We start from the raw sequence: 13,289 nt of genomic DNA, 5'->3' as shown, positions 1-13,289 counted from the left end.
CAACCAGTGGGGAGTCATTCTGTCCAGCTCCCCCACTCCCCCGGGCCGTCTTTAGCTAGGCCTCCAAGGACCCCTGGGGTGGGGAGGGGGCTCTGTTGAGTTGAGGGGCTGGTGTGAGTATGCCACAGACCCCTCCGTTTATTCTTTTCATTCACCCTCCCCTATGCCAGGCCCTGTGCTGGGGATAACAGATAAATTCATTCATTCATTCATTCACTCAACTAATATTTGTTGGACACCTACTATGTGCCAGGCACTGGGAATAGGACAGCAAGCCTGCCCCCAGCAGCTCCTGGCCAAATCCAGGCTCAGGGTCAGGCTGTGCCCAGGGCAGAAGGCAGGGCCACAGAAAGGCTGAAAGCGTCCTCTGGGTGAGGCCCGAGCCCAAGGCCTCATTCCGGCTTAGCCTTCCCGAGTCTTCTTCCCCATCTAGGCTGAAGCCGTTCTCTGCAGAAATTATCCTGCCTGCCTTCTTCCCCAACCAGACAGAGCCTGCCCCCCTGAGTCTTTTGAGGTCTGCTGTGTTGGACGTGGAAGGGAGAGAAAATCCGAAGGAGTCTGGGGATGGCGAATCCCCCTCCGGTCAGAGAGAGCAGTCAGTGACCAGATGGCCCCCCGGCCCCAGGGTGTGCCCTTGGGGAGGTCAGCTAGAGGGGCAGACGGGACACGGACCCACACATAAGCCACACTGGCATGTGCATGCAGACTCACGAACGTGCACACACATGCAGTATTCCCACGTGTGGTCCTCCCACCTGCACCCACACATTACGCACGCACACACACATCAACCTGAGAATGACCCAGGGCTGTATATGGTACACGAAGACCACAGTCAGGAGCAGGACAAGCGCACTGGACTAGGAGTCGGGGGTAGAGGATTGCCACTCATTCGCCAGGTGACTCTGGGTGAGCCCCGAAGCCTGTGCCTCAACTGGAAAGTGGGGTGACTGCTTCCTAGAAGAGGTGTGAGGCTTGAAGAGAAATGCTGTGGAAACCGTCAGGGGTTGTGCTGGGCAAGAGAATGGCAGTAGCCGGGCTTAGAAAAGGATCTGAGAGGGGCTGGGGTGGGGGTGGGGGGGCGGAGGAGGGAGGGGACCTTGCCGGCCAGGCTGAGCACCGGCTCTCCTGGTTGAGATGTGGAGGGTGAGGCCCGTGAGCAGAGAGATGGATGGCGAAGGAGGGGGTGGGGGGGGGCAGGGACAGGGAGACGTGCAGGAAATCTTGTTTGGAACCTCAAAGTCAGCACCCGAAGCCCATTACCGCTGTCCACAGGGGGCAGGGAGAGGGGAGGGGGCCCCGATCCTCTTAGCAAGACGCGAGCAGGAGAGAGGGGGAGCGGGGGGTGCTCGGCTGCCTGGGTGGGTGATTTCTCGCTTGCGGTAATCCCAGTGTGCAGCTGGGGGACAGGCAGTGGGACGGGCGGGGGGAGGGGGGCGGGGGGGGGGGGGTGTTTGCGTGAAGTGTGTCTGCGTATCCGTCGGGAGCCGGCGACCGTGGGGTTGTGAGACTGCGGTGTCCGTGACTGTGTAAGCGTGTCTGCCTGCGTGTGCATCCGCGAAGCGTGTGACGGCGCGCGGCCTGGCCGCGTGCGTATGTGCACTTTTCCGTGCGTATCATTCTGTGCGTGTTCGCGTTGCCCTGTCTGCATAACGCCGCGTGCAGTCAGCACGCGCGTCGGCGTGTTTTGCGTGCGTGCCCACGTGTCCATCCGCGTGGGTGCGGATTGGCGCCGGTTATTACGCGTGGGTACAACAACGGCAGTGACTCGGGCGCCGCGGTTTGCCAACTTGGCCGCACGTTAGAATCACCGGGGGAGCGGGCTTTAAACCCTCCTGATGCCCAGAGCCTCAGACCGACTCCTGGGAGCCTGCGGGGGTGTGAGATCCTGGGACCAGCATTTCACGAGACTCCCCCGCTGATTCCAGTGGGCGACCAAGGCGGAGACACAGAGCTGAGCAGACAGACCCCAGTGGAGCAGCCTTGACCCTCAGCCGGGCATGCCCCCAGGAGCTCTATCTGGACCCGGTGAGGGACTCCAGGCCCCAGACCCTTAGGGACCAGGGCAAGTCATGAGCGGGGCTGCCCCCCCGGTAGTCCCTCAGTCCCCAGAGACAGATGTCACAAAGTTCAAGCATTGTGTTCCATACCCTTGCCTTCTTTCCTGACAGTGGGCAATCGGCAGCCCTCCCCCCAAAACGTGCCCCCCTCACCTCTTCTGGGAGTCGGGAAAATGAATTAGTGAGACCGGGGACCAGGGCTGTCTGGGAGATAAAAGGGTTCAGTGGGCCCCACCAGCCGGTCCTTTTGGAGCCAAACCCGAGGCTGAGGGTAGGCGGGAGCGGCCGTAAGCCCAGGGATGGGCTATACTCCCATCAGTTTGTGGTGCCACTCTCCTGGAGTGGAAGTCACTGTCCCCTTTGGGCCTCAGTTTCCCCACCTGTGAACACGTGGCAGTCTCCCGGGTTTGTATGTATTTACGTGGGCTTCCGTGTAAGCGGGCGTGGGGGCAAGTGTCCCGGAAGCTATTGGGTGATCCAGACAGAGGCTTTGGGGGCCGCCTCGCCTCCCTGGACTCAGGTGGGGTGTCCTCGTGAAGGTGTGCCTTGGCCCGCTGACTCACACCCGGCTCCCTTGTCAGGGTGCAGGCCCCAGCTTCTGTGGGGCGGGGGCGGGGGGGAGCAGAGATTCTCCACTCAGAAAGCGCCCACTGTGTGCCAGGCCCCATGGGGAGGAGGGGGTGAAAAAGACACAGGGAGGAGCTCCCTGAGTCCGCCCTTAAGGGTGGCTTTCAAGCTCAGTCCCTTCTGATCCAGGTGGAAGGGGAGGGGCAGCTAGCGTGCGCGGAGAACAGACCGTGTGCCTGGCACTGTCTTAAGCATTCAGCGTGCACGAACCGTTTAATTCTTAAAGGGACCCTATCGGTAGCTACAGTTATTGCCGTTCCCATTATACAGATGAGAAAACTGAGACATAGAAGGCTAAAGAAACTGCCCAGGGTCACAGCTCACCCCCGGGCTGAGCATGAATGTTAGTGCAGATATTCTGGTCCCCGGTGCTGCAGGGAAGCTCCTGGGAGCCCTGGATGGCCGAGTGGGGTGTGTGTGTGTGTGTGTGTGTGTGTGTGTGTGTGTGTGTGAAACGGCTGTCCCTCCGGGGGCTCGGGGTCCCCTCTGTCAGTGCCAGGGTGGGGCTCCCTGACCCGCCCACGGGTCCAGGTGGTCCTTGGCCTCCTTCCAGCCCTGGTCCCATCTCCGGGTCCCACTGCCTTGACCTCTCCAGGCTTGATCCCCGCCCCCCCCCCCCCCGTGTGTCCCTCCGCGGCCCCCTCCGCCCACCCCGCACCCTGCCACGGAGCCCGAGTGATGGCGATCCCTTTCTAATTGCAGCCTCGCTCCCGAAGCGCGCTCGGTTATCACAGAGGGTGCAGATCCCACCGCTCTGCCTCCTCGGTCCCAGGCCCTGGGGCCAGCTCAGGAGCGGAGGGAATTAATTACATTTTTCCCATCCCCTTCTTTTAAAGGACCGGAGCGCGCCACCGCATCCCGGGGGGTGGGGGGGTGGGGGGGTGGCGAGCGGAGGATGTGGAAGGAGGGCTGGCGCGGGGCTCCCGCAGCCCCCACCCCCAAACCGGCGAGCCAGCCTCTCCCCAGCGGGCGGAAGGGGGCTGAGGCTGCCCCTTATTGATTTAGTCTGGTGGAGGCTGGGACTGATTTAGAGCTGAGGGAGAGGAAGGGGCTGGGGGCGGGCGGGGGCCACGGCGGGTGGGGGCAGAGGAAGGGATGGCTGTCACTCAGCCTGACGGACAGCCCGGAGCTTTGCCTTCAGATAAAACCTTACAGATGTGGAGGTCGGTATTGATTTTGAGTTAGTAACGGTAACGTACCAAGAAGTAATACATTAGCGAAAGCAAGGTCACCGGGAAAAAAGTAAAACCCACCGGGGGAGAGGCCTTAGCATTCTTGAGGGGGGTGGATTACCGCATCAGACTGGGACTTCCTCAAGTTCAAAAGTTTGCAGGCCCCAGACCTCTCAGCTGGGCCCCTAACCCTGGGCAAACGCTTCCTGCTTCTGCGGGCCCTGCTTCTGCTCCCAGGGGTCCCCGGGCCAACTGGGGGGCATGGAGGGCCACTTGGGTCCACAGGACCCGCTCGTCAGGGTCGCCAAGGGCCTCTCCTCCCCCACGGTCTCCAGCACAGCCTGTTGGGAAGGAACACAGCTAGAGGGCAGGGAGACCCGGGTTCAAATCACAGCCCCGCCACTTACTGGCTGTGTGATCTCTGTGATTTCGCCTCTCTGTGCCTCAGTTTCCCCATCCGCAAAATAGGGGAGATAATAGCTTGGAAACTGCCATGCCTAGAGTCAGGGGGTTAGATGAAATGGAGAGAGGCCGCCAGGGACTCTGGGAGAGAGTAAGCACATCCCTATTCACACCTATCCCAGATGTGGATTTGATTTGATGTTCCAGGGCAAATCCCATTGAACAAATCCCATTACGGGAAAATCTCCCTGGGCCTGAGCTGATTCTGAGCTGTCTGTTAATGGCCCAGGGTCCAAGGCCTCCCAAGCCACTGGGCACCACGCAAGCCCTTTCTGACAGAGGCCCCAGGAGGCCTTGCAACTCTCGGGATTTCACTCAGCATTGACCTCCTTGCTCTTTCTTAAACCTGCTGGGTGTGTTCCCACCTCAGGGCCTTTGCACTTGCTGACTGGTCTGCCCGGAAGGCTCTTCTGCTATACCCTCCCATGGCTGGCCCTTTTAGGTCTTGCTGGATATCACCTCTTTGGGGAGGTCTTGCCTGCCTATTCCACATCCCCCCTTTATTTTTCCTCTATAGCACTTCTCGGTATCAGGAGTTTATATAATTTGTTGTCTGTCTCCTTCATTAGACTGGTGGCCCCAGGAGGGCATTGAGTCGCTGATGCTCGGGTCCCAGCTCAGTGTCTGGCTCACTAAGTATTTGTTAAGTGATATCCATGAATTCAACAGGGTTTTTCTAGTATGTAGCAGGCACAATGTAGGTGCTGGGGCTGCAAAGGTAGATGAGCCATGGTTCTATCCTGTCCTCAAAGAGCTCACAGCCCAGCCCTCTTTGCGGCCTGGCACCTGGTAGCACTCTGTGATGTTTGCTGAATGAATAAATGAATGAACGGCAGATGTCTTTGGGAGACACCGGATTATTTGGTGTATCGGGGATATGACGTGTCAGGCAGGAAGAGGGGGAGAAGCTGGGACAGGCAGGCAGCGGTCTGATCACAAGAAGACTTTGTCCTGTTTATCTGGGAGGTAATGGGGAGCCACTGATAATTCTTGAGTGCTGTGGTCAGACTCGTGGTAGTTCTCTGCCGGTCTCTGTCTTGCAGGATGAGTACTGTCTGTGTGCGTGGCCCATCCCAAAACATGCCTGTCCTCTTCCTAACCCCTCCCCCTTTCCCTCCCCTCCCCCATTCCTCCCCTCGCCCAGCCCTCCCCTCCCCCAGTCCATTGTCTCTTGTGAGCTTGGCATCTTGGTGGTGTGCGGGAGGGAGGGGAGGATTAAACCGGGGTCTCACCAGAGCTGACAAACCCTCCCGAGAGTCTCCCCGCCCCCTACAATTATCCTCCTGAAGGAAGGGAAACGAGGCCTGTGTGTTTTCCCTGAGCCCCTGAGTCTATTCTCGGAGTCCAGGCCTCCTTGGAAGGGATAGCGAGGCTAATGTTTATATGGGGGCGATGGGATGGGTGGCGAGTTTCCTAATTTTCTTAGATGGAAGGTAAGGTCTCGAGTGGGAACCTGACAGGCAACCTGAAGAGAGTCGGGTCTCCTAATTCCCTGGAGGGTCCCAGATGCCCTGCATCCACAACCTCCTCGACCCGGGAGAACCTGTCTCCACAGTCAGAAAGCAACCGTCCTCACACACCACCCCCTTCACAGGGTCCCTCTTGCCATCACCCCTGTACCCTATGTGGACCCTCCCCTGAAAGAGGGTGAGTTTGGGAGAGTCCACGGGCACCCGCCTAGACTCCCCCCTTCTCCCGCTCCCGTCCCCGTGTGTTCGCCAGGTCGATGGGGCTGATGAACCATTAAGTCCCATCTGAGCCCTGCCGGCTGCGGAGAAGGCCAAGACCCGCCCCCGAGGCCCAGTGCCCTTGACTCGGGCTCAGGGGGTGGGCAGCGAAAAGACTGAGGAGAGTGAGCCCAGGGTGAGGGGATTGTGTTGGGAGCATGGAGGGAAGGGTCACGGAGAGGCTGTGCTCATGCCCCAGCCCCTGGGACCCCAGCCCCACTCGCCCCCACCAGAGGCTGCCAGCCCCTGGGGTGAGGACCTGTCTCTGAAGAGGTCAGACGCCCACTCTCATCCTTGACAGTCAGTCCTGACCCTGTCGGGCGGGTGGGTTCTGGCCTCTGGACTCCAAACTGCTCTCCAAAGAGTTGCCATGAGGTCTGAAGAAGCCACAGGCTTTTGAAGGCCTCGGTTACTTCGTCTGGGGAGGGGCCTCATAGCTCACCTTACACATCTCTGCAGGGCTCTGGATTGGGAGAGTCACCTGAGTTCATGCCAGGAGGAAGGAAAAGAAGGAGAAAGGGAAGACGAGGCTTAGGGGAGCCGGGAGTGCTGGGTGGGTGCAAAGCCCTCTACACACAGACCCCACTTTATCCCCCCTGCCACCCTCCACCAGCAAGGCTCCCCTCCTGGCCCGGCGGCCTCATTCCTATAAGGGGTGTCACCACCAGGGGCCTGGGCCCTGCAGGTCAGCTCACAAGGACCCGCCTTGCCATCGTCTCCCTGGACTGAGCGGGACACCCGTGCCCCCGTGCCCCTACCCAGCTGTCTACCCTGCCTTTCCCCACTCTCTCTCCTGGAGAGCCGGACAGCCACTGTCCCCTCCCCCAGAAGCTTTCCTGGACTACCACACTGGCTGAGTCCCCTCCCCTGGGCTCCCAGAGCCCCCTGAGAGCTGCCTCTGTCATGCCCCTCACCACGTCATAGCAGAGATGCTGTGCTCTCAGCTGCCTCCCCCCACCAGCCCCAGACACCCTCCTGCCGAGGACAGGGACCATGGCTCTTCCTCCTCTGAAATCCTGGGGCCGCAGTCACCATCCATGCATGTTTGTTGAATAAGTGGACACACCAGGGAGTCAGCACCAAGTTCTTTAAGCTGAGTTTACAGAGATGAGCCTCACCCCTGCCTGTCTGGGTTGCCAGCACCGATGGTGACTTCCCGTTTGCTGTATGGGCCAAGCAGGGAAGGGGGGATGGTCACAGACAGCTGAGAGCTACCAGAGTCAAAGAAGGTTGCCTGCGACGCTATCTGGAAGCATTGGCCATGGGTGTTGGTGTCGTAGGATCTCCAAGGGTCTCCAAGTCAGGAGCATAGCAGGCCTGCCATGGGGAAGCCGGACAGACCCAGAGTCCTTCTCTAACCTTTGTGTCAGAAGATGGGGGCATCCCCATCTGATGGGATGCGCACTTTCCCGTCCGAGGGAAGCCCCCGTCGGATGGGAGAGACATAGCTAGTTCGTTCATTCATTCATTCGTTCATTCGTTCATTCATTCATTCATTCATTCATCGGACAGGCACAAGGTGTCCCTTAGAGCCAGGCCATGGGGATATCCCAGAGGCAAACGAAGCCCTGCCCAGCTGCCTGGAGCTCTCAGCCAGGGGAGATCCCGTAGGTCAGAACCTAACCAGGAGAAATCACCAACCGTCTTACCCACAAGGGCAAGCAGACCGAGTAAACTGAAGATCTCGGTGCCTTGCGGGGATCTTAAGGGAGCAAAGGCCTGTCTGGGGCCCGCCTGGCATCGTCCCACCCCCGCCCCCCCCCCCACACACAGACACACGCGTCTGCGGGGTCCGTCCTCCGAGCAACCCCCCCACCCGCCACGCCTGCTGCTCGGGCCGCACTGATGGTCTCTCCCCTGCAGGTGATGAGCATTCTGAGCAACCCCAGCGCCGTGCCACCACAGCCGCAGGCCGACTTCTCCATCTCCCCGCTGCACGGCGGTCTGGACTCGGCCACCTCCATCTCGGCCAGCTGCAGCCAGCGGGCCGACTCTATCAAGCCGGGAGACAGCCTGCCCACCTCCCAGTCCTACTGCCCGCCCACCTACAGCACCACCGGCTACAGCGTGGACCCCGTGGCTGGCTACCAGTACGGCCAGTACGGCCAGAGTGAGTGCCCGGCGCCCTAGACCTCCTCTTCCCCCTCCCTGCCCTGCTCCGAGGCCGTTCTGTTTATTTGCAGAGAGCTGCAGGGTGGTGTTGGGGTGGGGGCGCCCATTCCACAGGTGAGGAAATTGAGGTCCGGACGGGATGGACCGTTGTCCTCAGGTGACGCTGAGCCAGGCCCCTGCACTCACGCGACTTTCGTGGCCTTCGAGCAGTGTCGCCCCGTAGAAACGTTAATAGGAGCCACACGTGGCGTTTAAAATTTCCCAGTAGCCGCAGATTAAAACGTCAGAAGAAACGAGCGCGGCTGTTCCTCTCGGCATATTTTGTCTGACCCAGCACATCTGAAGTGATGACCATTTTGCCACATAAGCCGTACAGAGTTATGAATGGGATGTTTCACGTTCTTTTTCTTCACGCTGCGTCTTTGAAATCCAGCCCGTGTGAATTCAGACACCAAGTTTTCATTGGAAAACTGTTTGGTCTGTCTTTAAATTTCATAAAATCACAACGGAGAAGCAGATTGTTCCAAGTATGCTATAAAGTTTCCCAACCACGAGGCTAAATCACATTGCAGTTTTAACGTTTACATTAGATCAAATTAAATTACGGTGTAAAATTCGGTCCCTCAGTTGCCTGTGGCCACATTTCAGGGGCTCGATGGCCACATGAAGCTGGTGTGATGCTAGAGACCCTGCCCCTTTCTGCCCCCTGGGTAGGGGGGACAGCTGTATTTTGATCTGTCTCCTGTACCCCCCACCCCGTCCTCAGCCTCGACTGCCCCCCTACTCGGAGCTGGTCTCACATGCCCGCCCCAGCCACCGTCCCCCCCCCCCCCCCCCGCCGGCATCTTGCCCGGAGGCGGTGGGCACCAGACCCTCGGACCGAAGGCTGCAGAAGGCAGGCCCGGTCGCCGCCCCCAGCTGCCAGATGGGGCAGTGGCAGGGCAAGCGGAGAGGACAGAGAGCCGAGGTCACCGGGCTCCCCTCCTGCCCCCCTCCCGGCCAAGGCCTCACCTGCTGGTGTCAAACTAATCAGAAGGGCGTGTGGTGAGAGGCTGAGGTCCCAGCCCGAGGGCACCCCCGCCCGGCCTCACTGACCTCTGCTTCCTCCCCACACGGCCTTGGCCTCCACAGCTAAATGAGAGCCAGCTGTGCCCGTCTCCACCTCCTGGCTGTGTTCATGGCCCCTGCCCCACGTACGTGTGTGTTCGATATGTGTATGTGCATGTATGTATGCGTGTGAGCGTGAAAACACGCCTCATAGATACGTGTGATGTGTGCGTGTGTGTATCGTGTATTTCAGCATACGTGTGTTCGTGCAGGCATCTTTTTGTGTGTAGATGTGCGTTTGTGTGTGTGAATGTGTGAGTGTATGTATACGTGACTATTCGCATATCTGAATTTTTTTAAAATTTTTTTTAATGTTTATTTTTGAGACAGAGAGAGACAGAGCATGAACGGGGGAGGGTCAGAGAGAGAGGGAGACACAGAATCCGAAGCAGTCTCCAGGCTCTGAGCGGTCAGCACGGAGCCCGACGCGGGCCTCGAACCCACGGACCGCGAGATCATGACCTAAGTTGAAGTTGGACGCTCAGCCCACTGAGCCACTCAGGCGCCCCGATGGCTCAACTTTTAATGTTTATTTTTTGAGATAGAGAGAGAGAGAAAGAGAGCAAGTTGGGGCAGGGCAGATAGAGAAGGAGACACAGAATGTGAAGCAGGCTCCAGGCTCTGAGCTGTCAGCACAGAGCCCCATGCAGGGCTCAAACTCACGAACCATGAGATCATGACCTGAGCAGAAGCCAGGCGCTTAACCGACTGAGCACCCAGGCGCCACCCTGCTTTTTAAATAAAAATGGTTTAATGTTTATTTTTCTTTAAAAAAAATTTTTTTTAACGTTTATTTATTTTTGAGACAGAGAGAGACAGAGCATGAACGGGGGAGGGTCAGAGAGAGAGGGAGACACAGAATCTGAAACAGGCTCCAGGCTCTGAGCTGTCAGCACAGAGCCCGACGTGGGGCTCGAACTCACGGACTGCGGGATCGTGACCTGAGCCGAAGTCGGCCGCTTAACCGACCGAGCCACCAGGCGCCCCTCGCATATCTGACTTTCAATGAGCATATTGTGTCCGCACGGTGTGCGTGTGACTTTGTGTGTGAGTGCACAGGTGCACACATTTGGTCACGTGGCTATGTGTGTCCGTAAGACGCACACATGGGTTTCAGTGCACATTCAGGTGTGTCCGTGTGACCGAGCGTCCACGTGTCTGTCTGTGTATTTGCACATGTGATGGATGCTGTGTCACCTCATGGCATGTGCACCAAACAGGTGCTCACGTGTATAGACGTGTGCGAGAGTGTGCAGGGGTGTGTGGTTATCCGTGCGTGCAACGCGTGTGCATCCAGACGCGCACAGAGGCTTGAATGTGTCCGTGGGTGTGTGTATATTTGGAGCACGGACACGTACACTGTGTGTGCAGTGTGTAAACACGGGTGCGTGCACGCTAAGGTGTGGCTGTGTGTCCCTGTGCATCCGGGCGGGTACGCGTGTGGCCTGCGTGTGCAGCTGCGCCCGTGTGGGTTTGTGTGCACGAGGAGGGAGTGCGAGAGGGGGTGGAACCCGTGCGCAGGGACGGCGGAGAGCGGGGCGCGCACATGCGTGCGAGTGTTTCCAGAGGGGCCCGAGGCGAGCCCCGGCCCCGGCCCGCGTTCCCAGGCAGAGCGGACACACATGCTCTTGATAAAGAGTTTAGAGCCGCTCCGCGGAGGCAGCAGCCCCGGCCTGGGGCAGGCGTTAGTCACCCCCGGAGCCCCGTGCCCTGCTGCAGGGGGCCTGCCCAAGTCGGAAATAAAATTAACCCCAGAGTCAGCATGGGGGCCACCGGGGAGGGGGGATCAAAAGGGAAAGGGCCCAGGAGGCGAGAAGGGAAGAGGCCGGCCAGAGCGATTTCCCCTCCCCTCCACTCTCCCCACTCACCCCATCTAGCTCCAGCCCCTGCCCCCCTCCCCTCCCAACCCCAGATCCTCCCGAGCCGTATTTTCCAACCCTACCCAGAGGGAATCCCAGGGCAGACCCCACCCCACCCCACCAAGATTCCAGGTCTGGGCTGGGAGGGGCCTGAGGGAGTGTTGGCCCCACCATCACTAAGTCTGCCACCAAGTCACCCTGCCTCTCTGAGACTAGTTTTGCCATCCGGGAAATGGGAGTCCAGGGATTAGACCCCCAACGTTTTTCCATTGTGCCGTCTCCCTCACCTTTGACATTCTGGGACAGTCAGGGACAGGGACCCGTCGTGTTCCCACTGACCGCCTGCCCCGTGTTTACGGGTGACTGAATACGCCTATGGCGGGGCTCCCAGTCCACGTGCAAGAGTGTGCACGTCCCAAACAGCCCCTGTGTATGCCCAGGTCCACCTGTCACCTGCCCACATCTGTCCCACGCAGGAGTTTAGCCCACCAGGCACTGGGCAGATCGCGTTTTCATTTCCTGCCGTGTTCAAAACCCTACCCAGAGTAGGTGTTATGTGTCCTCAGGCTATAGACGCAAGAGCCAAGGACTTTCCCAAGGTCACACAGTAGGTGAATGGCGAACTCCAGGTCCGCTGAACTTCCAACCCGGTTCTCTTTTGGCCAGACCGCAAACTTGTGTTATCAGTAGTGACACCACCCCTCGACCCGCCTTTGTGTAGATTCACGTTTGTGACTTTATATGTACCTGGCTTCGAGGTATAATTACGCAAAATAGACGCGTGTAAAGGAAGGATAGATAACCCTTTAGTGAGCATCTACTATGGGGTCTGGCACTCACGGCTGCTTTGTATGGCGTGCAGACAGGCGAGGAAATGGATCCCAGAGAGGGTATTTGCCTGAGATCCGGCATCGATGCGAACACCGCCACACCTACGGCCCTGACCTCAGAGAGCCTCCCTTGCAGGTGTAGGTGTGCGTGCAGGGTGCACGTGGCTAAACTCTTCAGCCAGAGAGTCCACTCCTCTCCCTGGGCCTCTTGTCTTCCCAGGGACACCTCCACACTTTTTCTCGTTCCCAGCCATTATCTGTCCATCTGTCTGTCTCTCCTGTCCCTGGAGGGGGTGGGGGCAGGGGGCAGGGACGGGGCACACGGCAGATTAATATGGCCCTGGTGTTCCCAGAGGCCAGGGCCGTACTAATGATGGGGCTGATAGGACGCAGAAGTGTGAAAAGAATTTTAATAGATCTGACAAGTCTAATAAGAATTTGTGTCTAGAAGGGTCCTCCTCTGGGGCCGCGGGCTGACGAGGCGCTGACGGCTGAGATTTGTTTACTGGTTGGCATCTCCTGCCAACTCCCGATTAATCTAATTTGAGACGTTTAGAGCCCAGGCGCGGGCACAAGGCAGAGGAGAGGGGACGCGGAGAGACAGAGGGACAGGGAGGGCCGCTGACAGAGGCTGTAATGAGAAATGTCACAGCCCTGCCCTCGCCGGCCCCTCGCTCGACCCCAGGGAGAGGCGGGCTCTGCGCACGGAGGGTGCCCTTGAAGTTGGCTGGTCATGAGTAAAGTTGGGCTTCTTGGGGTCAAATCGCCCACCTTGGCAGGGCCTGGGGAAAGTCCTGTGGGCTGAACCCTGGCTGGCAGCCAGGAGAGGCGAAAAAGGAGGACACAGAGTGACCAGAGGCACAAGCAGGACAAATTCGGGTTCCTCCGTCTCACATGCAGTGCCTGACCGTGAGTCAGCAATCTTTCTGTGCCTCAGTCTCCACCTTTGTAAAATGGGAACAGCTGTGCCTAAACCATGGGGCTGGTGAGAAATTAAAGGACACCGTGTCCGCCTCGCCCCGTGGTAAGCGTTCCGTATGTGAGGGATCGAGCATCGTTGTTCTGACTGTTCTCCAGAGCCGGGCCTTCCCACCCCACCCCCCGGGGACAGCCGCACCGGCTGGCACAGAGTGTGACGTCAGGTGGAATAAGGGGGAACAGGCAGAGGCGTTCGGTGAGTCAAGAGAGGTCGCCTGACTCGGCCGTGTGCCCTGGGAAGCCACCCACACTTCCTGGAGTCGAAACTGGGGCCCACGCAGGATTTGGGGTGTCGAGTGCTCCGTACTCTCTAAAGCGCACACACCCAGGACGCTGCGGGCGAAGCGCGTGGGGG

The 13,289-nt window shown here is 59.0% G+C and overlaps 1 protein-coding gene across 3 annotated transcripts in view; it reads left to right on the top strand.

The window, feature by feature from the left end:
- Nucleotides 1–13,289, top strand: part of PAX7 (paired box 7) — a 101,691-nt gene that overhangs the window by 80,427 nt on the left and 7,975 nt on the right. For all 3 annotated transcript variants that reach the window (XM_053898904.1, XM_053898903.1, XM_053898905.1), the window contains exon 8: nucleotides 7,912–8,158. In XM_053898904.1, the coding sequence (XP_053754879.1) occupies nucleotides 7,912–8,158 (247 nt within the window). The remainder of the gene's footprint in view (nucleotides 1–7,911; nucleotides 8,159–13,289) is intronic.

This window comes from Panthera pardus, unplaced genomic scaffold (assembly GCF_024362965.1).
Source record: "Panthera pardus isolate Hobbes unplaced genomic scaffold, ASM2436296v1 HiC_scaffold_11, whole genome shotgun sequence".
In the NCBI taxonomy this organism is placed as follows: domain Eukaryota; kingdom Metazoa; phylum Chordata; class Mammalia; order Carnivora; family Felidae; genus Panthera; species Panthera pardus.
The sequence above is the reverse complement of the archived record's forward strand: the minus strand, read 5'-3'. Positions and strand labels throughout refer to the sequence as shown.